Source organism: Nuphar pumila, chromosome 13 (genome assembly GCF_984573655.1).
Source record: "Nuphar pumila chromosome 13, dmNupPumi1.hap1.1, whole genome shotgun sequence".
NCBI classification, from domain to species: Eukaryota; Viridiplantae; Streptophyta; class Magnoliopsida; order Nymphaeales; family Nymphaeaceae; genus Nuphar; species Nuphar pumila.
Genome location: NC_143261.1, coordinates 8,587,251 through 8,612,698, shown reverse-complemented (window position 1 = coordinate 8,612,698; position 25,448 = coordinate 8,587,251). Strand labels below are relative to the sequence as shown.

General features: G+C 36.4%; 1 protein-coding gene across 2 annotated transcripts; it reads left to right on the top strand.

The window, feature by feature from the left end:
- The first annotated feature begins 4,720 nt into the window (after positions 1-4,720).
- Positions 4,721-24,762, top strand: LOC149817687 (putative protein phosphatase 2C 60). 2 transcript variants are annotated; one of them, XM_089984479.1, is made up of 4 exons: positions 4,721-5,329; positions 5,877-6,244; positions 23,075-23,311; positions 24,028-24,762. In XM_089984479.1, the coding sequence occupies exons 1-4, from the start codon at positions 4,981-4,983 to the stop codon at positions 24,301-24,303; spliced, it is 1,230 nt and encodes a 409-aa protein (XP_089840605.1). In that variant the 5' UTR covers positions 4,721-4,980; the 3' UTR covers positions 24,304-24,762. The 2 variants fall into 2 exon arrangements, with proteins under 2 accessions (XP_089840605.1, XP_089840606.1); XM_089984480.1 differs by lacking the exon at positions 23,075-23,311 and having other exon boundaries at positions 24,028-24,702.
- The last annotated feature ends 686 nt before the right edge of the window (positions 24,763-25,448 follow it).

Genomic DNA, 25,448 nt, shown 5'->3' with positions numbered 1-25,448 from the left:
TAAACCAATCTGCAAATTTTGCATACCAAACTGAGTTCTATTCAAGCTCAATAGGCATAAGCATATGCATAAATTACAAGAATTGATCATATCAAATTATGTACATCATCTGAAAAAAAATATGTATATGTGGTGACAGTTAAAGTTTGACAAGCTAAGTAGTTTTCTTTTAAAAACAATTTCAGCAAGCACATGGCCCATCACTAGCCAAACCATATCTTTTTTTTTTCACTATCATGCCCAGATCACATTTCCAGTTGGTTGGGGCTAAAGCCAAGACTGTACCTAGCCAATTGACAGACGGCTGGGGCTTTTAAAGATAAAACTTTCTGTTATTTTTTTTTTCATTAGCTTTTTAAATGTCATGCCCAACCAACATATGGCTGGGCCATAGAGAGGTGTCTGACAGCCAGTCGACCCACAACAAAAGACATATATATATACCCAGCCAACTGGCAGTTGGCTGGGGTTTTCAAAGCACAACCACCACCCTGCACAGGCCGAACCTGTGCAGGTCTGCCAGTCAGCCTAGCATAAAAAAAATATATAATAAGTGTGCAGAAAAATAATTTTTAGCATTCACAAGTGAAAAAAAACCAGATTTATATGGCACGCATGCATACATATTCATCCATGTATGCATAAAAGAAATACATTGATTTACAGTCATGCATTGCAAGCTTTCATTTAGGTATGCATACTTGTGCATATGTAGACCTTTCAATCACATATGCATACATATACCCTTTTGCATTCAGGACTATGTAGATTCATATGCACATGCATGTTCATGAACATATATATATATATATATATATATATATATATATATATATATATATATATATATATATATATATATATATATATATATATATCCCAAAAAAATCAAGTATACATACATTCACGAATCTATATCTCAAATATTCATGCACAAGTAAGGTTACATTCAAGTATGCTCAGATTCATAAACCAACCAACAAGATTATACATATTTTCTTTTTTTCTTCATGCACACATACATGCATCCAATGCCTTTTATATTAGGTTATTCATGAAAATAAGATTACCATGGGACAAACAATTAATAAACGGTCTTTTAAAAATTTTGTTTTATCATGAGAACAAATATGTACAAAATTTTTAACTAAATACAAAATATATACATATTTTTTTCAAGTTTTTAACTGTGTTAAATCTGGGCCAGATTTGCGCATGTTTCAAGGATGGCAAATCTGTCCCGATTTAGGGATTCATGGCAATAATAAGGTACATATTCCAACACATGCATTGATGTATGCATTCTCTCCGAAATACAGCCCAAAAAAAAGAGAGAAAAAACTCAATCTATGCGTACTAGAGTAAATATCCAGATTTACTCTTTTCCCATGAATTTCTATCAAAATCTTGCATGGAAATCAAATTCATGCTCTTTTTTTCATTCAAAACAAGAGAAAGACCCGTACCATATGTGTAGATAAAAAAGAAACGTGGATTTGATGGTGAAAATGATGTATGATCGAAGAAAAACCCGTCTTCTTCTTCCTCTCTTTTCCTCTCATGTTTTCTCTTTCTCACTCTTTTTTTTCTTCTCTTTCTCTTTCTTTATCTCTTTTTTTTGATCTATTTATAGATCTCTAGATGGGCTAGATGAGTGAGTGCAGCCATAGCTAAAACTCTCTTCTCTCTTAGAGTTCTAAAAATTTTGAAACTCTCCAAGTGTTGACTTTTCAAATTTGAGTATTTTTGTTTAAATCTTTCTTAAAGCTTCTAAGGCATGAATAAGGGCTCTATAAAGAGTCCTAAACTCTCTAAAAATAAATCTCAAAATTAATTAAAACTATTTATTTATTTATTATTTATTAATAAATAAATAACTAGAAGCTTCCAAAAATCATATTATTGAACTATAGCACTTCTAAAGTGATTTTATATGGGTTTAAGGGCTCTACTTAGAGTCTTAAACAATTGTCAAATTAAAAATTTGAAATTACATTATTTATTTATTTAATATTAAATAATAAATAAATTTCTAGAAGCTTCCAAAAAGTATCAAATTAACTTGGGAGGCTTATTAACATTAATTAACTCCAATTTAAAGGTTTCTAATGTATTTAAAGTTGGAAAATCTTTGGGCATGGATTTGGATCTGGATCCAGATCCAAGATCTAAATCTATCTCCAAAAATCCAAATGGGTCTTGAGCTGGATCTAATCCAGATTAATATGGGTATTGGATAGAGTCCAAATTAATCCATATAAATTTGGATCAAATCTATCAGATTTGGTCTGATTCAAATATGGATCTGAACCGACAAACTGCTTAATTTTTTAAAAAATATGATTTTTGAGCAAACCGTAGCCCAAATTAAGAAAAATAAAATATTGTTACGCTCAAAATTTTGAGACGCATCTAACGATATATAACTCGAATTTTGCTTCAAAAAATAACCTGAATTTCGCTCGAATTTAAAGGTCAAAAATAAACTTTTTTCTCACATTCTGAGTGGCTCGTTTAGGCCTTGACAATGAGACCTGGACCAAGCTCAGACTCAAAACATCGGCCTAAAACCGAGATTCAAACGATTTTTCTTCTATACTTAACCCAATTTTCAATAAAATCATAAAATGACTAAGTCTAAAAATACGCGATATTACATTAATACCAATATATAAGGTAAATATTGGCTACTAATTAAGGTAAAAACTAATGAGTAGAAATCACATTTTTCTTCAAAAAAAATCATTTTTTTTAAATCAAATGTTACGGATGTGATCGGCATGAATTTTTTAGTAGAAAACTTGTTTTAAATCATGTGAATATAACAAGTAATTAGGCATTTAAAGAGATTAAAAAATCAATGGCCCGCAATGTGCCAAAATTTTATAACTCAAAAGATCATGTTTTTACATTAAAAAAGCATAATCCAAGGCTTGATCCTTGGCAAACAAACTATACTGAACACATCTATGTGGTTAGATTCATTTGATACAACTTGCACCTATGATTTCTAGCTCACTAGTTTCTTACCTTCTTTAGTAACAAATATTTTCTCATATATATATATATATATATATATATATATATATATATATATATATATCACTTTTTTTTAAAGGCAAGCTGAGGTTAAGCAGACCCCTACCAGATATCTATTAAGCCCCATGTGGCGGAAGAATTCGAACCTCGGTCCTCAGTATGACACAGGACCCCGCTTACCACATGGGATACCACTTAGGGTTCTACACACTCTTGTTTGCATAAATCTAACAACCAAACGGTAAAAGTTGCTTAGCCACTAATCATACAGATTATAAGTCAAAATGAGAGTTCAATTTAGAAGACTAAGATATTAAAACTTTTGTTAAATTCACCAAAAAAAAAACTGAGTAGAAAGGGTTGACTTCTCTCTCTAATGACAAATGAGATCAATATCGGGTCATGACAGTGTTTTAAAACGGTTTTACTTTTTTGTCCAGAATTGATGGAAGGAAACCACCACCACGACAAGGCAACTTCTGTTAACAGGTAGACAATGAGGGCGTTGTCATTCCCTTCTGATTTGGAGTTTTGCAATGACCGCCCTTTTAATGGTCAACAAAAACATATTCAAACACTGATATTATTTCCACTCCAATATTTCCACTCCAATATTTCCACTCATTCTCCTATTCTCTCTCTCTCATCAGTACAAAATTTATGTTAACCATTCTGTATATACTCCAGGACACGATGCCCTTAAGAATCAACTCTAGGATTGTTTGAAATCATAAGAAAAGTGCAGAGGTTCCATAAAAACTCTTCATAGTGGTCAGACTTGACATGATGGGAAAATGCACCGCAAAGCAAACAACAATATGTACCAATGAATGAATGATCTCGAAGCATAATCAATCAATTATGTCAATACAGTAAATGCGCATATTAATGACAAGTAATGCAATAATTAGGGAGACCCATCACTGGCTTTTTGGTTAGGTGTTTTAACTTCATCTACATTGCTGATACTTTTTTTTCTTCTTGAGAGAAAAGGATAAAGTTTTATTCAGAGAAAACAAGCAGATTATACAGATGTTGCGGTTGATGAGGCCTCGACCATTGGCGAGCAAAACAAGTCAGGGAAGGATCTGAACCCCATTTAAATGTGGGTAAAGCCTGATAATGTTTATGGTTACCATCTTTTTTTTTATTACACACTTGTAAATTGCAATGGCAATGGAAAAGTAAATCAAGAGATTAAGGGAAATTTCCATTTCAGGGCACTACCTTTTGCTTGATGTTCCTAAAAAGAGCCTCATTTAGTCACTTTTTCTAAAGATATTTCAAGACCTTTTAATTGAAACGGTCAAATGGGGATCTCAGTCATGTATAATGAAATTACTAAACTACCTTCATTACATAACAAAAAGAGGTTTGAAAACTTCTTCAAACCGAAGGTTAAAAATGATATTTAGACCAATTTTTTTTTATCGGCTTGTGATGACAATGGAACAGAAAAACCAAGGAAGGAGTGGTAATAAATGATGCGTCATCACCAATTGGAGAGTTTAGTTCGCCGGTCCCTCAAGATAAGTCCAACTTGAAAAGTTCTCTCTCTCTCTACACTTTCTCTCTCTTGCTTCTCTTGTGGGCCTGCGACTTAAGAGCGTTAAATAAGTTTTGTGGGGATCTCTCTGTCAGACGTTGTTTTTTATGGGTTTTGTCTGCTAAGAGAGAGAAAGGAAGGAAAAGCGAGAGATACAAAAACACCCCAAAAAATAACCTCTCTCTCTCTCTCTCTCTCTCTGCAAAAAATTCCACCTCCTTCGCTGCCGGTGTGATCCGTTGATAAGGGGAGGAGAGAAGAAGGGTACCCGTTGGCGCCTCCCCATCTTATCATTCTAGGGCTTATTGGTGAAAAGTTTGCTGGTTTTCTTCTCGGCGCCTTCGTTTTTAATGCAGAGAGACAGAAATTGGAGGCCGATTTGGGTGAGATGAGGGATGTTATCAGATTTGATGAAGTTTGTGAGCGCCTGCTGCCGGCCATCGGCGACCGATCGATACGCCAATGCTAGGGCGGGCGGTGCCGGAGGGGCAGACGCTGCTGCCGTTGTCGGCCGGCAGGACGGGCTACTCTGGTACAAGGACTCCGGCCAGCATTGGAATGGCGAATTCTCGATGGCCGTCGTCCAAGCCAACAACCTCCTCGAGGATCAGAGCCAGATCGAGTCGGGGGCGTTGAGCTCGCTCGAATCCGGTCCCTGCGGCACCTTCTTCGGGGTGTATGATGGCCACGGTGGCCCAGAGACGTCGCGGTACATCAACGATCATCTCTTCCACCACTTAAAGAGTAAGTTTTCTCAGAGCGGAATATCGCTGCATTAGTACGCTTTATTACGCTTTTGTGATGTGGGTGTCTTTTCTTGGCGGTTTAATTCGTAATGGGTATCTCATAAAGTAGTGGGATCCAATTTGTTGTTTTCATTGTTGTTGGGTTAATTCCTTGATTTTGTGGAATTTTATAGATCTGATTGTTGGTAAGAAGCGATGATCATTTTGTAGTTGTTTTGTTTTTAGTTTTTTTTTCTTAATGTTTATGGTTTTCTATTCACGGTGGTAAATTTGATACTACTATGACCCGAGTGTGAATTTAAGTTCATGTTTCAACTCGGTTTGTTGGTTCTTACTTTATTGAATCATTGGTTCACTACATGAGTATGTCATTTAATGCTGAATTTATCCTCGTCTGATTTAGTTTTCTTTTCAATTCTTTGATCATCCCAATCTCATTTGCTTTGTGAAAAAACAATTTTTGGGGTTCTTGTTAGAGTTGAACGGTAAAAGTGATTTATTTGAATGATGGCACGCTGTGAATGAAAGGGATTAGTTGTGTGCAGAATTCACATCGGAGCAGCAGTCTATGTCAGCAGATGTCATAAGGAAGGCATTCCTCGCGACGGAAGAAGGGTTTTGCTCTCTTGTTTGCAAACAGTGGCCTACCAGTCCTCAGATTGCCGCAGTTGGATCGTGTTGTCTGGTTGGAGTGATATGCAATGGCATGCTATATGTTGCCAACCTGGGCGACTCTCGTGCTGTTTTGGGGAGGCTAGTCAAGGCAACAGGGGAGGTCCTGCCCATCCAATTGTCGACAGAGCACAATGCAAGTAATGAATCTGTAAGACAGGAGTTGCGTTCGATGCACCCTGATGATTCACATATAGTAGTTTTGAAGCATAACGTATGGCGCGTGAAGGGCATCATACAGGTATTTTTTTAACCCTCTTTTTCTGGACAATGTGCTTTTTGCTTGGAGCTATATTCAGAATTACTAGCATGCAAGAAGTAGCTATTCCATGTTATACATGATACATTGTATGCCCAGAACTTAGGTTGCCTGTTCATCATTTTGGCATTGTAACATGCAGTCAGCTACCTGTTGCATTCCTTATTAAACTTCATTCATGTCGTCTATTTGATTAGAATGACTGTCAAAGTTCATAAATATGCTGTCAGAAAATGTTTTTGTTTTGTAATTTTTACATTTTCCCAGGACCAAGTAGATGTCATTTTTTTGTTTCTAGTGAAGGCATGGTAACACGTTGCATTTCATCTTCCTGGCTCATCTTCCATCCTCAGTGTTATTATTGAGTTGCTTGGTGAGGTTGCCTCGCTCTCCATTCTTCTATTTATATATTGGAAGGTTAAATGCAGTGGGAACTCATTATAGAATGGTATATTTTCAATAAAATATTGAGATAAAACTTTTCTTTCCTATAAGAGCAAAGCTGCTAGTTTAATGTTTTGTTTGTTTGTGTAGAGAATCAACATGTAATATTGCACATTAGAATTTTCTGTATTCTATGTCACACGGACTCTTCTAACAGGGCACCCCACCCGCGTCGCACCTGCACCCAGGCGGGTGCGACACTTGGACACAGCTTCCTTTGTGTTAGGTGAAGTCAACCACACGGAGATCCATTTCTATCCAAAAGTAGATTCAATTAACCCTAATCAAGTCCATTTTTATCTATATTATATATAAATACATAAATGCACAGACTGTATTAGTTCTGTGCACTTGAAGTACGCCTTTTCTGTATACTATTTGGAAAACACTCTTCTTTATTTATGGATATTACAGACTATGACTAAAATCTTGTTTTTTTTCTCTTTGTATTTCACAATTTAATAGGGAGAGGGAACTATTTATCTTGATCAAATATTTCTTTCGCAATCTACAGGTATCTTGTTTTCTTTTGTTTTTTTTTAGAATTTTTCATGGTTTGGATTCATTGAGAAATTCAAAATCTCGACCCTATGAAGTTTTCATATCTTGCTGAAGTTGCCGAATTTTCCCAGGATATATAAAATACTTCAAAAAGATGTCTCCTGAGAAATTTCCTTGTTTGTTTTTATCACAAAACTGATACTTGCTCTGTTACAAATGGAACTATTTATTATAATCAGTGTGTTCCTGTACAGTGAAAAAACATAAGTTTCTGTTAAGTAGGACACTTACAGGAAAATGCTAAGAAATATAAGAAAGTAAAAAGTGAATTATAAAAAAAATGGCATTTATGCACAGTTGATGTACAATCTTGGTTCTAACTTTTACATCATTAACTACAGTTGGGAACAACTAGCAAAAACATCAGTTTCAAGATTCACGACTGAATAACTTATGTTGTAGGTACCAACGGGGGCTCCTCTTGTCTGGTAGGAGCAGCTAGTGCACGTCACCTTGTGTTGGGACGTTGCAAGTTTAGGGGCCTGCCTAACCCCAGCTTGCCTTTCAAAAAAAAAAAAAACTTATGTTGTAGGAACTAGAAAACAGCAGATAAACAAAAGAAGTGAAAGGTACAACCTTCAAATTCTAACTCCAGATCAGGTAGTTAGAAAACAATAGATAAACAAAACAAGTGAAAGGTAACTCATGTTTGCTTAAATGTTTTACAATTGCAGCTAAAAATTCAGTGAAGTGTTTCATAGGCAGGAATTTCTATTTGAAGGGCCCCTCCTTTTTATTGTGATGGTAAGTGTATAATTTGTAGCATAAATAACCTAGAATTTCTTCAGAGGACAAACCATCTTAGCGAATTGAATCATCATACATCGAACAAGAGGACTTGGACAACATTGTGTCATGTTTTGTATTTCTTATATAGTGCAATGGTTGTTTCCCCCCAATCTTTTTAGAGGTGTATATACCAAGGTTGTAAGTATTGTATCGTTACCCGTATTGGTCGGGTCCAAAATAAGATACTTATCATATCGTATCGTAAAAAATCATAAAATTTTAATAAAAATTTTCAAAAAAGCATGAAAAATTACAAAATTTCTAAAAAAATCATAACACATGAAACAATGATGAATTGCACAAAGACAACCATAAAATCATATATGAAGCATTTATGTATCTATGAGCTGCATAAGACATCGTAACCAAGTTTTTTAAAAATAACACATGAAACAATAACCAAGTTTTTTAAAAATAACACATAAGAAAATAACCAAGTTTTTTAAAAAATATACCATCAATCATTATCTTCTTCTTTTCCTCCTCCTCCTCCAACATTCACATCATCTCCAATGTATGTGGGCTCTTCATCATCTACGTCCTGAGCTCATTTCATGTGTATCCACTAAATGTCTTCTTCATGCATAATGTTTGCTTTTTCTTGAACCCATGTATCCAATACATCAATTTTTTTCAAACTAATGCGATCAAATTGCTCTTTGTGCCTCCTTGATGATAACTTTTCTATGTGCCTAAAAAGATGACATGAAAAAATTAAAATTATTTAGGTTTTGTATAATATAAAAAAACACATGAAAACGACAAATAAACTTTATAAATTTATATATCTTTGCCTCAACCATGAGTTGTAGCGAACGTAGACGAGGTCATTGAGCCTTTTGTGCTCTAATATATTTCTTCGTTTTGTATGTATTTGCTCAAAGACGCTCTAATTTTTCTCGCATTCACTTGCATTGCACGTTTGGCTAAGAATGTGAATGATAAAAACTCTCAAGTTTGGAACATCACTTCCAAACTTGGTCCACCACATGTCTGAAAAAATAAGAAAAGGAGAAATCAATAAGACAATAACAAATACAATAATATAAAACATCATAACTAAATAACAATATGAAATTAAAATTGAAATAAACAAAATAAATTACTTGAACACATCGTGACACAGTTCCCATATCATATAATGCATTATCATAAATCTTTATTTCCTTATGAATTTGATTTTGAACGTTATAATCAGGGTTCAACCTTTCAATGCAATCCAAGAGTCCCTTATTAACTTTGAGAATATCTAAATGCAAGATTTAAATAATATCTTCAACATGAAGAGGTTTATGAAGTTGCCCAACCCTCCTATGATCAATGATGTTCCATATAGGGATGTACAAATATTTCTTCTCATTCAAATTATCTCTAATGACCTCTTTTGCCTTATTCATGTCCTCGTAGAGATAACTCATAGCTGGTTTGTCTTCACTGTCAACCAATCAAAGCACCTTCACTAAAGGTATAATGATTCTCAACAACTTCACAAATGAATCTCAGAATTCACTTCTGAATACAATATCTACGATTTATCTTGACTTTCTTTTTTGTGCATGGGGATATACATTCCACTCATCTAATGTCATTTTGTTTTGCAGTTCTATTCTTTACTAGACTTTGCACTTCATAGCAAATCTAGTAACTGCACTATGAATCAACTCAGAACCACTAGTGTACTTTCTCATTGAGTTCAAAATTCATGTATGATTATAAATAAATTTAGTAACTTCTTGGCAGCATTCAACTGTATGCTTTATCTCATCCATGTTGTCGATATCCTCAAGTATGAGATTTATGCAATGGGCAACACATGAGATCCAAAAGAATGACCCATAATTATCTGCCAATTCTTTACTAGCTATCCTATAATTTGCTACATTATCAGTAATGAATTGAACAATATTTTGAGGCTGAACCTCTTCTACAACCTAATCAAATACCGTGAGCAATATGTCTATTGTCTTGGGTGTACTAGATAGATCAATTGACGTCAAAAACATAGTTCTTTTGAGGCAATAAACAAGAAAATTTACCAAGGTCCTTGACTTTCTGTTTGTCCACCCATTTGCCATGATGCTACACCCATTTTCTCTCCATGACTGCCTTATCTCATCACAATATGCCTTCACTTCATCCATATTAGTATATAATTTTTTCTCTCAAAGCATGATATGAAGGCATTTTATATTCAGGCCCGATACTGCTTATGACATCTGCCATGGCCTGAAAATGAAAAGAATTTGCTACATTGAAAGGAATGCAAGCATCATAGAACCATCTCCCAACTATGACATTCGCCTGCTCAATTAAATATTGAGGAGTGATAGCATTATGAATGTTGGGTTGCGCCCCAGGGGTAGTCCTAGGAGAGAAAAAACTACTAATAGGGCCTCTGGCTCTACTTTCTCTCAAAGAACTCCCTCCTACTCTTTTTTTTGTTCTTGCAACACTACTATTAGCACCAACCACACGTTTTTCCTTCGCCACAGAACTTCCTACTTCTGATGCTATGCTAGGGGATGTAAGATCAAAAGTAAGGAACTCATCTTCATCCTCTCAAGGCTGCACATACCCTATTTCTGCCTCACTCATCTCATTTTCTCATCTTTTTTCTCTTAGACCAATGAGTAATTGCTGGCATTGCCATTTCACGACATCAAACAACTCCTTTGACATGCAGGCAACAACATTTAGATATGTATCAACTAAATGATGTCTCAACCGAGAGATACCACCCGAAAAAGCAATATAACAATAGTTGCACTCGATTTTCACTCATTACTCGAGTGCAGTGTTATAAAAAACGACGCGCCTCGCCTTGAGGTGAGGCCCTCTGCCCCTCAAGGCGCCAGTCTAAGGCGTGAAGAAGAAGAAGAAGTCACTGCTTCATAGGACATTATATTTTTCAGTTATATAATTAGTTTTTCAGTTATGGACATTATATTTTTCAGTTATATAATTAGTTTTTCAGATATGTAATTAGTTTCTTTATTACTTTTATATGTTAATCTCATATTTTTTAGTGCTTATTTGAGATTTTCTATTTTTTATTGGTTGTTATTTCATCAATAAAGCATTTCTTTATTTATTTGTATTTTTAGATATTTTTTTATAATTTTTTTACAGTTTTCAAAAAAAAAATTTGAGGCTTACGCTTTATGCCTCGCTTTAGTTTTTGGTGGATCACCTCGCTACGCCTCAACGCTTTTTACAACACTGCTCGAGTACTTCATTGCCATGTCGGATCATTTGATGTCATCTTTTCCAAAAAATAACTCAATAAGAAGCAAATATCATGGTTTTTTACCTTGACCCACTTCCTTGAGTGAAAAAAATGTTTGAAATGCACTCTTGAACAATCTGCAAAAAACCTCTCTCTTGCGCATAGATCGACCTCCAAATCACTCTCACGAGTCCTAGGGTGCGTGGATACCTCTCTAATGACTTCTACACAAATGAGGGAGTCTGCCTTCAAGAAGTCTTTAAAACCCAAAAGGCAAAAAGGTAATTCGACCCTTTTTAAAGTGCGCTCGACACAGGCTTGTATCGTACAATACAAACGATACACACTCGTATTGTGATACGAGTGTATATCCTATCGATATTCCTCATAATAACGATGTGTATCATGCGATACATACAACACTAGTATATATTGTAAGGAAATGAGTCTTTACACAAACAAGAATGTCCACAAAAGTCCCAAATGGACAAGCACAAAAGTGAGCTACAATGAGCTCACTCACAAAACCCGCTCTCACCAAAGAGACCCTTAATATAAAAATTATAATTTTATTTAATCACAAAAATACAAGAAGCATTAAAGAACAAAGGGGGTTCACTCCCTATACGAAATGAAACAAGGCATGCACAATCATAATGCCAACAAAGGGCTGCACAAGTGCACAAACACAATATGGTCCCTAAAGGACCGATTACAATCTCACAAAAGAGATACACAAAAACACAAACTTCACATGAACACAATGTAAAATAAAATGTTTTTATAACCACAACAAATATGCTTGTAAAAGCATACTTAGAATACTACAAGAATCTCTATTTGTGTGGCATTACATTGAATAAAGAAAGGAGGAAATTGGACTGCCTCCCAACAGTTATATTAGGATTATAATAAAAAACAAAAAGGACTATATAGTCTTTGTTAGACTATATTTATTCCGTAACATAAAATGACCAAAATACCCCTGATATACGTATATATATATACATTGTATTTTAACACTCACCCGTAAACTTACGATGAGATCACCAGAAGTTTGTTAAGAAACAAAAATCGTGGTAGAGGAAGAGCCTTGGTGAAGAAGTTCGCAATATAAAATTTGAACTGAACATATGAAAAGTAATTGTCCTCTTTAAGTGTTTGTCCATGAAATGTGTGATTGCTGGCTATATATATGATACTTTTGTTATCGCAACATAACTTTAAAGGTTCTGAAACATCAATACTTATATATGAAAGTAAGGATCTCATCCACACGACCTTGGTTGTTGTAGCCATCACCTTATATTCAGCTTTCGTGAGAGATAAAGACACTTTCTTTTGTTTTTTTGCATCTTCAAGAAATGAGAGAATTACCTACAAACACACAAAAATCTGCAGTTGAGTGTCGGTTATTGGGATCTCCTCCCCAATCAGAATCACTATAAGTCATAAGATTTAAAGATGGGGAAGAGGATAAGAATAGCCCTTTAGATATAGTCTTCTTGATGTATCGAATTGTTTTTAACATGACACTCATGTGAACTGACGTATGCGCATGCCGAAACTGACTTGCATTATGTACTGCATGCACAATATTTGGTCTAGTAATAGATAAGTACATTAGTGATCCAATAAGTTGCCTATAAGAAGTTGGGTCATCTAATAAAACTTCATCTTCAGCTCTCATTTTGGCATTAATCATTTCAGGAGTGTCATCATATTTTGTGTATGTGATTCTCGAGCGTGCAACGATATTAACTACAAACTTTATCTGAGACAAAATGTATCATCTTGACGAATATACTACTTTAATACCTAAAAGCTATGTCACACGGACTCGGCTCCAAGGTCGACGCACCCGCGTCGACACGCACGAACACGGGTGCGGCTCGGACTCGGTCAACCCGACCCTGGGTGCGGTCAATGCACCCAGGGTCATTTTGGTCCATTTTTTAGAATTTTTTTTAAAAAAAAATCTGGGCTACAAAAAAAAATTCTTGGGGGGGGGGGGGCTGCCCCCCTATACCCCCCCCCCCCGCAAGGGGCGACCCCCCCTGGACCGCTGACCGTGCAGCGGGATCCGCGCCGGGGGAACCCCCCCCCCTCCTGTAAGGAAAAAAACCCTGAATCAAGCTTCACAACTCATCACCTGTCCCTTAATGGGCACAACTTTGACCTAGCCTTATATATATATATATATATATATATATATATATATATATATATATATATATATATAGCCGAGTCCCCGTGTCCAAAATTTTTGACATTGCGCCACACCCGCACCCATGTGACATAGCCTAAAAGGTATCTAAAAAAACCTAAGGTCAGTCATGCTTTTGTATTGCCCCTTAGTTGGACTTGTGTATGTGCATGTGCACTTTGTGTTTATGATCTTATAAGCCCTTAGAGGCCCTCATTTTGTATTTTGCTTATTTCATTACACCAACAACCATTAGATGAGGAATTATTTATTCATGGTTAGAAATTTGATAAACAAATAAAAGATTTAGATTGAGTTTATGAATGTATCTAATTTTTGGAATTAAGTTTTTTTTTTTTAGTTTTTAAGAAATTTTCAAAATTCCCTATTCAATTTCAAGAGATTTCCCATTAGTAGTAAAGACATTTGAACACTTAAATAATGTTGACATTTAGATAATATATCAATTTTAGGGGAAACAATGCATCGAAGTCAAGGAGCCAATGAGTTTTACTGGGAGTGGAATAAGATGAAACTGCTGCTCTGGTTGAAGGAGATGATCCTCTAAGGAGGGGTTAAAGCGCTTCTACTAATTGAGATAAAGGCATAGCTCCTATGGATGAATCTTGCAAGTTGCTTACATCCTTATCTTCTTTAGATGGTCCAAACCGAAGCCACCTTCTTGTCCTCCCTTCTTAATTTGTAACATTAAGGCTTAATGTATCCTGACTCATGACAATAGTGACAAATGATTTTCTTTTGTCATATTCACTATTATATCTCCCAAAATAAGGTGGTTTATATGTGCGAGAGTAGGTTCCCGACATAGATATGTCCAACATGGCATCATCATCATTCTTTTGAGAATATTTTTTCAACCTATTCTCCTCCATATTTAACGCTTCTAAAGTGTCCATAATAGAAGGAACTGATACCACTTTAATGCAGGGAGGACTCGGTGGTTACGTCACTTGGGTGTTGGTTTGAAGATCATAGCTCCCACGTCAGGCGATGCTTAGAACCAGTCAATGAAAAAACAAAACCACCAAAGACGATGGCGTGTAATCTTTATTTCAAGAGTTTTCAAATGAACAATGGACTGAATCAAACGAATGAAGAAAACAACTAACTATAATATACGAGTCTAGTCCAATGTAACTGTTAACATAAGGAAAATCCAAAACAGAAGAAAGCTGCTGCAATATTGATCTCAATATTCTGTGTGCACGAAACCATAGGAGAGGGTATTAATAGGCTGCGGGTGGACTTGGGTCTCAGGTCCAGTCATGGGCCCGAGACGTGCTCTGTATCCTCCTTCTGCTGGATATGTGGCGTTTGGATCCGCGCTCGCCTGAAGTAAGTACGTAGCATGTCCCTGCATCGGGTCACCCTACCTGCGATCGGGTCCAGCTCCTGGGTCCGATCATCCATCCTCTGAAGTGGATCGAGTTCCTGGGCCGAGTTCGGGTCACGTGGTGCAGATCCAGTCGGGTCCTGCTCTGCATCATAGTCCCAAGCATCGTTAGTGTGTTCAAATTTAGCAAGACAAACATTTTTTTATGTCAATGTTATTGATAAGCCAAGACATAGTCTTGGCATGCCCCATTCTCCATTCTTTTCACTTTTTCTCATAATCGGATATAACTTTGGTTTTTTCTCCATCCATGAGAGTCTCTTTCTTCCTATTCTTAACTTTAGTGATTATTAGTTTTGGCTCCAGATCGGATCCATCAACTAAGCCCTACAGTCCTTTGCCCCAAATGTGGTGTTTCATAATAGAAGACCACATTACAAAATTAATATTGCTAAGTTTGATAGGCATGACATAGACACTTTTCTTATCATCCATATTTACGAAAGAGAATAGAAGAGATTGAGATAGAGAAAGAGAAGTGAGAAAGAGAGATAGATAGAGGAGAAGAGGAGGGAGCACGTCCGCTTGAGCACCACCATGAACCACACTACGAGCACTTTGAGAGAAGGTTCACGAGCACCCGAATCAACGCATCAAGCAACTCTTTGAAGAAGTGTACACGAACACGAGCACACAAGCATGTAGTAGTCAATCACCAACACTCAAGAGCACTATGGCTCTGATACCATGTTAGGAAATGAGTATTCACACAAACAAAAATGTCCACAAAAGTCCCAAATAGACAAGCACAAAAGTGAGCTACAAAGAGTTCACTCACAAAACCCACAAAGGGCTCTCACCAAAGAGACTCAATATAAAAATTATAATTTTATTTAATCACAAAAATGCAAGAAGCATTAAAGAACAAAGGGGGTATATATATATATACAAATGAGAGAGAGAGAGAGAGCAAAGAAAGGAGAGAGGAGAACCCATCTAACTGTTAGACTAAAAACTAGTTGTTGGACCTAGTTCAACAACTAGAATGACTAGTCATTGGACTAGAGCCTAATGGCTAGTTCTAGTCAACTTGAGTTGACTAAGATAAATAAAAACAAAAAATAGTTTACAAAAAAGAAGAATAAAAATATATATATCAATGGCACCGATATCGCTGATATATTGAAAACATCGCGAATCGGAAATATATCATGATATTTTCAATATATCGGCAAATTATATTTATTGCGATAATATTGTGATATTATTGCAATAAATATCGCTATAGAAAGGGAAGGAAAAGAGAAGAAAGGAAGGAAGGAAGGAAAGGAAAAGAAGAAAAGGGAAGAAAAGAATGAAAGGAAAGAAGGAAGAGAAGAAAGGAAGGAAGGGAAGGGAAGAAGGAAAGGAAAGGAAAAGAAGAAAGGGAAGAAAGGATTGTTTCTTTCATTTTTCTATTTTTTGTATTTTTACTTACTTTTTAGAATTTTTATTTAATTTTTTATATATTGCCAAGATATTCCTGAGATTTATCAACTTTTGAAAATCTCTCCAATAAATACCCTTGTCGAGAAATTACCTTTAACGATACAGGTGACTATGATATATATATATATATATATCTATATATATATATATATATACAAAAATTACATATTTTAACATATACTTGATAGGCTTTTCTCAACCAACTTAACAAGAGTGAGGAAGCATTTTTGCTATCTGTTTTTCATAGCTATCTTCAAACATTTTCATATAGTTCTATCTTTGATTAAGGGTGTGGATAATTAAGATAAGGCATGTTGCAGTTTCCCCTTTTAATTATCAACATTTCTCCAATGTTTGCATTAACCAAAGAATGTTATAGTGGTATTTTAATATGTTCTTTGTGTTAAGATGGATGTAATCTTATATATATATATAGTCAACTTGGGTTGACTAAGTCAACAAGTGTTGACTTTATATAACCGTTAGAGAGGGTCGAAGGGTTATATTTCTAGCCATTGGATCCTCTCCAACGGTTAGAAGGGCTCTCCCCTTCTCCTTTTCTCTCCTTCTTCCCTATAAATAAGGGTGGATGTGTCCATTGTAAGGTGAGAGAGTGATGGGTAGTTTCTTAGTTTTTAGTGTTTTAGTATTTTGTAGCGAAGTTCTTTTGTAATTTTTCATTTTTTTGTATTATTTGAATTTCATCCTTAATGAAATTGTTTATTTTTAAGTCTTATGTTTTATGAGTCTTTTTATTGTGAATGTGTGTTTAACTACATTGTATTCTTGACCCATGGGACGCATTTCGGAGTGCATTAGGATCCGTATCATTTCGTTATATGGTATCAAAGCTTGGCATCTTAGTCTTGGTATCTTGTTCATGTTTGTTCTTCTAAATAAAACTCTTAATTGATGAATGGCTTGGACTCGATGATCTCACATTCCGGTATATGGTAAGTGTCTATGGTAAAATTTGAAAATTTGTTTTTTTTATATGTTATATTAAAAAAATTGGGCGTGTTTTTCAAATTAATTAAAATTAAAGCTTTCTTTTAAATCTCTTTTTAAATATATTATTGCTTTATTGGATCTTGCGTGAGCATGTTGATTTGAAGTATATTTTGAGTATACTAGTACTTTTGTTACAAAACATGTTAAAAACTATGTACTAAGTAAATATGTGATTTCTTAAAGATTTTAAAATTATGATTACGTGTTCTTCATGTTTCTTGCTTTGGTGTGCCCTTAGATACTTGTTGTGTTTGTCCGTTTAGAGCTTTGGTGGATACTTTTGTTCTATCCTATATTAATAAAATATTAGTTTGTTGTGTTAACCACCTTGGGTGGATTTAGCATGTGAGCCCATCTTGTGGCTTGTGTATGTTTTTTTTATGCTTTGGTGGAAATCTTTGAGTGTCCACTTTGTTGAGTTGGTGAACATCTTTAGGAAACCTTGTTTTCTTTCATGTTAAAATTTATTTTAAAAACTTCTTATTTCTAAAAATTTCATGGCATTGGATAGAAATGATTGGAGGAGAAGGATTCATGTGGAAGACCCAGAATGATTTTCTTTTTTGGTTCATATCGCCAACCCCAATTGTTTTGGGATGAAGGCGTAGTTGTTGTTGTTGTCTAAAAATTTCATCTTCTCTGTGTTTAATTGCTTAAATTGAGCATGATCCTGGTTGATTGCTTGCTTGTTCAAATTTGTGAAAAATGGTCATCATGTATTGCATATAATTGCATCAATTGGCATATTGTTGTGCATATGATTACACTATATTCATGCTAAGGTTTTCATCTTCCTTTATTGAATTTGATTTAAAACTTGTTTTTTCAAATTAGTTATTTGATATGAACTCACCTACTTGGAAATTGATTTTCGTAAGTATTTATTACCTTCTCATGTCATTGATTTTGTCCATCACAAAATTTTATATGATGCATCATCTCCCTTAGCCTTGTTGTTGGGTCAGGGTTAGCTATTGAGGTGGGTTATGTGTGCATCTTATGTCATCTTATCAATCTAGATTCTCAAGGGTTAAGAGTGACATGTTGTCACTTGTCTTGGGTATGATTGATGGTTGATTGTCCTCTGAACTCATTATCGTTGGTATTCAGGGTTAACGGTTAAGGTGAGTTGTGTGTGCACCTCATGTCATCTTATCAATCTAGATTCTCAAGTTTATGAGTGATGTGTTGTCATTTGCCTTGGGTCTGATTGATGGATGATTGACCTCTGAACTCATTGTTGGAAATCCGAGTTAGTCGTTGGGGTGAGTTGTGTGTGTTCCTCATATCATCTTGTTAGTTCAGGTATGTATCTAACTGGTAGGTGATTGACCTCGGTTTCTATGAGTGTGTTTTATCACTTATTTGTTTATATGGTTTATTATTATGGATACTTATAACCCTGCTTATCTATTATGGCAATCTATTATTTGAAACCATTGTGTTTAGAAAGAATTGATGTTCTTTTTTGTGACATTAGTATATTTTCATTACAAGCCTTCTTACCTTGTGTGTGTTCTTCTCTTTATGCATCTTATCTAAGTGTCATTATATGTAGACAAAAGATGTTTGTTCACACCTTCGTGTGTGTTTTTGTCCATTGTTGGCGTTGTTATTATACTTTTGATGTAGTCGCTAATACACTTGTTTTTTGAATGTTATTATATGTAGACAAGAGATGTTTATTCACACCTTCATATGTGATTTTAGCTCATTGTTGGCATTATGATTATGTTCTTGTTCTCGTTATTGATACACTTGTTTTGAGTAACCAGGTGCGGTCAACCCACACCCAGGGTTATCTTTGTCCAAAATGGACTCGGTCAACTTTCATTGAGTCTATTTTGGTCCCAAAAAAAAATGGGGGTTGGGGGGGTTAGGGCACGATCACACCACCCCATCCACCCCCGACCCTGACCCCGACTCCGCCTCCTCCCCTCCTTGACTCTTCCTCCTCTTCTAGCGGCAGCAACGATGCCAAAGCCAACATGTGCGTCTCTCTCTCTTTGTTTCTTCTATTATATGTCTCTCTCTCTTTCGTTTTTCTGTTTTTTCTGTTTTCATTTTTTATTAATGTAATTATTCCCAGCCTCAAGGGCTTATTGGGAATCCCTCAAAGTAGTCGTTGAACTCTACCCAACGACTACACTTTTAGTCGTTGGGTAGGTCCCAACAACTCCTTTGAGCTTTTTCTTTGTGTATAAATATGGGTTTAGCCCCCACCCATTGTATGCATTCTTAAAGGGATTATTCCCCAATAATATCCATTACTTTTATGTGTGTTCTCTGCCCTTAGTGGTTCATTCCGATGTTTTCATATGTCGACCCATAAGAGGTCATATTCTCTAAGTGTTCTCTTGCCCATAAGTGGCACATCAAGACATATACTTCAGTTCGTGACATCTCCTTCTTCTTCTTCTTCATTCTCCTCCTGTCTTTCTTCTTCCTTCTTCTTTGCCTTCTCCTCTCTTTCTTCTTTTTATTCCTTCTCCTCCTCCCTCTGTCGCCTCCTTCTTTCTTTCTTCTTTCTCCTCCTCCTCCTTCCTCCTCCCCTCATTGTCGCAAGGGCCGAACTCAGGCCTGCTGGGTTCGGCTCTGCTGAACCCAAGTCTAAGTTCATTAAAACTGAATCCAAGAGGCCTAGGTTCGGCTCGGTGAACCCAGGCCTGGGTTCAGCAGAACAGAACCCCAGTCGATAGTTAAAATTTATATATATATATAGATAGATAGAGAGAGAGAGAGAGAGAGGAATGAAAACTTGCCCACTAAAAAACATGCCATACCTACCCACCTATATCTAATTCACTTCACGTGGGTCTACCAGTTGACTGGACGAGCCAGAGGTTCTGGGCTCACGGTGCTGTAGGGATGCCAATGATAGTTGGCGCGTCACCAGAGGTTATCAGACAACTTCAAAAAATGGCGACAAAGTCGACCGGAAAACTAGATCTCTGTAACTATGCAAGGCTCAAGTACGATAAAACAGGTCGTGTCACGAAGTATCTCTGATCGTCTATCCGAGACCACCGTTGGAAAGATCTTAAAGTGTAGTATGCCAAAAAGTACTTGGCTCTCCCAAATTCCACCGGAATTGGCTGAAATCTTTGCCAGAAGTTGCAACTGCACCACTAGTGGGTAGGTTTGGCATGTTTTTTAGTGGGCAGGTTTTCATTCCTCTCTCTCTCTCTCTCTCTCTCTATATATATATATATATATATATATATATATATATATATATACCCTCCCTGCACCCAAGTTTTTTTAAAGTGCCGCATCCTCACCAGCATCTAATGTGACAGTTGGTTACCATCAATATTATGTAGTTGGGTTGACGAGTGATGATGATGTTGTGTAATAGTATTCTTTTGTCCCCTTTGATTGCCTTAAAAGTATCCAGGTGTCACACTTAAATTTGCAGGGAAAACATCCTGTAACTTTCATTTGGGATAAACTGGGGAGAAAACTGCCCCACTCCCTGGTGAACTCATGGACGGAAAAGTCTCTGGTCCCCTCACCATCAGGGAGTACACCCAGTTTCAGCCTTGTAGTAGAGATACATATCCATCGGATTCAGACTTGCAACATCCTGTCACTTGGTGGCATTCACAAGCCTCCCCTACCAAATGAGTTGAGTCCTGTGGACTTAAATATCCTGTAATGTTGTTATGGAATAACTCTCTCTTGTTGAGACCTAAGCTAGAGCCAAATACAGTTTGGAAGAGTTCAAATGAAATTTGATGCCAGAGCTAAATACAGTTCGGAAGAGTTCGAATGAAATTTGACTTGCTGAACCTTTTTAATAGTGCCTATATATTTAAAGATTGTATCTAACATTTCTTTTTATGATATATTTTGAACTTGATGCTTAATTACCTTATGAATCTACTACTTTTCACAATAAAGGAAATCCTGCTGGATGGGCTTCATGCTTTCATTTTCTACATGAGTAGCCTTTTCCACACTTTTTTTGTCTTTTTTAGTTTCAATAGGTAAACTGCAAACTGTTGTGGCAAAACTGCCAAAGTCTCTTCTTGATTGAATCTGTTCCTGGGTTCACGATCTAATGATTTTAAGATGATGTATTCCTTTCTAAAAAAGTTGAATCGATTATTTGTGCATACATGGATCTCTTGAGAGATGCAATGTATGCTTTTCTGGTTCTTTTGGTACGAATGATGGAAATGATTGCTCTTAGAATTTGTATTTATCTTGCCCTGCATTACCACCATCTTAAGATGATTGTGAGACTGTTTCTGGTATCAAATTTCCTATTAACATATGTCTTGGAATTTTTCTTAGTTAGTTGAGAAAAATTTTGTCAAGCTGTAGGAGGCTGATCCAATACCAAGAATCAAGTGTTAAGTTAAGATCCCACATGATCAGTCTATGGTATTGTTCTTCAATCAATAATCTGAGGCAGTTTAAAATATCCCACTAATCTTTGTTTTACAGTAGCTGGAATAAATTAGTCAACTGAATGATAGTTCTGAGATTCATCCTAGATTGAAATGTTAACTTTGGTCATGCATTAAGCTAGATTGAAGAAGTGTCGAAGTAGGGAAATTGTGAATTCATATCAGGAAAATATGGTCTGCTACATAAGTTCTTGTCTTTGTCTAGAACTATATAAATGTTCCATTTTTTTAGAATATTGCAATGACACTATGCTTCAAAAGCTTGGAATTATCGTGTTATAAAAGTTGGTGTCTACACAGTGACTGTAGTTCACCTCGTATTCCTCAAATGTTGGTGAGGAAAGAGACCAGAAGTAGGACATCTAAGTGAGAAAATCTAAATTCTCATTATTGTGATTGTTTTTTTTTTAATTTATAACCTGAAGAAACTGCACCTGGCACGAAGACCTGGTCGCGCTGGCTCAGCCTGCCATACCTACGGTCATCGTGCCGGCTGCGTAAAACTCCGAGGCTAGGACCCCCTGCCCCCGGGGCCTATGCTATGCATTGACTTGCCCAGAGGGGTAACTGCCATGGAATCGAACCTTGACTGCCCATCTAGCAGTCAAGGCCCCACCCCACTACGCCAACCCCCCTTGGGGCATTATTGTGTTTGTTGAATGACCGTATCTTTTATTATTGATTTAGAACCTCTTGGTCTCATCATGACTTGAATTTTTTTATGTTCTGCTCCTCTCATTTTGCGAAAAAAAAGGAAAAGAAGCTTTTAGCCAACTTTGGAAATCATTGCAGGGTTGTCTGTTCAGGGCCAACTTCTTTTGGAGAATTTTGTTTTTCCTTTTTAAGATCTTTGATTCCACCACCATGTCAACAAAAAGAAATTTGTATGGTAGACAATGATCACTTCTTACTGCTCCAGAACACCAAAATTCAGTCACATACAAGAGGTGATTATATGGAAGCACTTGCCTTGTTAACTCCTACTGCAATCTTATATATGACAAGATCCTCACTAGATTTATAATGATATAAAAAGATGGTCAAGTATTTGTTCATAAAGAAACTGGCCTTTGGCCTACCTGGTTATTTCAGAAAAAATGAGAAGAAATAACATACGGATGAGCAGATCTAATAAGCATTGCACTAGAATCAATGGAAGTTCATTTGAAATTTGATTTGGTATATGCTTGAATTTATTCCAGCTATCAGTTTCCAAAATTTAATTCATTATGATTATAGGGATCCGGTTGTGAGGGAAATCACTGGACATATAAGATATATGCTTGTTTCTCATCTGACTGAAAGTTCTTGCATGCAGGTTTCTAGATCAATTGGTGATATATATTTGAAAAAGTCTGAATTCAACAGGGAGCCCTTATATGCTAAATTTCGTCTTCCTGAACCTTTTAGAAAGCCAATACTTAGTGCTGAACCATCAATCGAGGTGCACACACTGCAACCATATGATCAGTTTATCATATTTGCTTCTGATGGGCTTTGGGAGCATTTCAGTAACCAAGAAGCAGTCAATCTTGTTCATAATCATCCACGCAGTGTAAGATGTATTAAAGTAGAAGCTTTTTCTTTTTGCTCTGCACTGCACTTGATGCCACCTACTCCTTGAGTTATTTGGTCTTATAAAGCTTTCCTTTTCTGAGGTTTTCAAAAAAGGAGAAAAATTGAAGGAAAACCATCACGAGTGCTGCATGATCCAGTGTTTAGATGTATCTGTTTGCTTGATTGAACACATTCAGATATATTTTGTCCCAGTTCTTGAATGCCGAGGCTTTACATTATGCAAATGATAGGGCAGAAGAACAAGAAGACATCCAGCTTCAACTTTAATCTGTTTACCAAATTACTACCTGCTCTCAGTATTCATCTCATCCTTTGTGATCTTGGTTGCAAACAATGTTTAGATCCATTATAATTAGCTCCACGTCTAGTCCAACCATATCCTTTAGAATCTCACTTCTGGTTCTGATCAAGAACAGAGCTTATGATTTATCTACTTCTGATTTGCACATAAGCAGCAGTCTTTTGCACTAGGGAGATAAGAGTTTATGGTTTATCTACTGCTGCTGGCTGCTGTTTGCTTCTTTTGGTTTCTAACTGGTAGAAGTATACTAAGAAAAACCATTAAGATGATTTAGAACCGTTCTCTCATTTAGAACCCATCTGAATGCATTTTCCTTTTCATTGTAATATTTATTGATTTTACATGAGCACTATCTGATTTGGAGCATGGTTTTATAATGTTGATACATGCAGGGAAGTGCAAGGAGACTTGTCAAAGCTGCACTCCAAGAAGCAGCTAAGAAGAGGGAGATGCGGTACTCTGATTTGAAAAAAATCGAACGAGGAGTGAGGCGACATTTCCATGATGACATCACAGTTATTGTTGTATTTCTTGACCCCCATCTCATAAGCAAGGCAAGCTCAAACCGTGGTGGTTCAATTGTGTCCATAAGAGGTGGTGGAATAACTATACCTCCACATTCTTTAGCTCCTTGTGCCACACCCGTGGAAAATGGTTACTCCTGCTGAATTTTGCCTAAGTTCAGACTCCAGTATGGGGGATGGAATGGGCTCCAATTCTTCTTCTTGTACGCTGCAATCCCTAGCAAGCGAGAACCCTGTTTTCATAAGCTTCCAACTAGAGACAAGGCGTTGAGTATTCTGGGAGCACCAGGGAAGGAACCTCAAAGTTTCATCATACACCTGTGGCATTTATCTATTTCTGGGAATTTTAGTCTCTGTATATTGTGTGTAACATGGCCGGCAATCTTAAGCCTGTCCTCTGTTCTCTGGCTGTATGTTTACATCTTGAGAAACTTGTTCTTAGAGTTTCTTCTATGGTAAAGCATCTTGTTTCTTGGACACAGAACCATCCTGGATAATTTGATTGGCTGGCTGTCACGTTTGGCTTGGTGCCTTTCATGCTTACTGCTCATTGTATTGACTGCCACTTTTTTTGCTGCAATTTCATCTAAATCTTGGAAACCAGATGCTCTCTCTCTCTCTCTCTCTCTCTCTCTCTCTCTCTCTCTCTCTCTCTCTCTCTCGTTGCCAGCCAAGCATGTTTGGCATATGCTGTGGAAGTGGTGATATGCAGACTTTGGAGCATGCTGTTTGAGAGGCCTTTTACAGCCAGAGAGGTATGGCTTTTTTTCATTGCTAATTGCACTTAGTCACCGTTTGCTCATGTATTAGGTGTTGGGGCTTTACGCACAACGCATGAAACTAAATCTAGGATTCATTAAGGTAAGGAAATCCAGATCTGGGAAGGGCAAGGCTGATATACTTCAGTAGTATAGTTTATTAATAATCTATAAAGATTTGTGTGACCAACTTTCACTTGTTTTTACAGCTGCAGTAAGAGGCCTACTGTTTTTTTAAGTAACCTCGACCTCTTTAACTCTGACGGAAGCCTAAGGACGCTGTTGTTTTTTAATTTCAAGTCAGTATGTCATGTAGTTAAAACCTACATACGACATCATCACTCCAGGTTGTACCGTTTTATCTTCTTTAAGGTGGATTTCATGATGTTTTGGGATGAAAGCATAGTTGTTGTTGTTGAAGGTGGATTACATGAATGATTTTATTTTTATTAGGATAGTTAGTAGTCATGCTCTCGTTTCATGAGGTAATTAGGCTCAATAGCTGTCATACTAGGATAACATGACATGAAG

What these genes read in the sequence shown, in the direction of transcription:
- LOC149817687 (XM_089984479.1), top strand. Translation starts at nt 4,981, where the DNA reads ATGTTATCAGATTTGATGAAGTTTGTGAGCGCCTGCTGCCGGCCATCG. An exon ending in TCTCTTCCACCACTTAAAGA is followed by an intron (nt 5,330 to 5,876) that starts GTAAGTTTTCTC and finishes AGTTGTGTGCAG; the next exon opens with AATTCACATCGGAGCAGCAG. An exon ending in TTCATAATCATCCACGCAGT is followed by an intron (nt 23,312 to 24,027) that starts GTAAGATGTATT and finishes TGATACATGCAG; the next exon opens with GGAAGTGCAAGGAGACTTGT.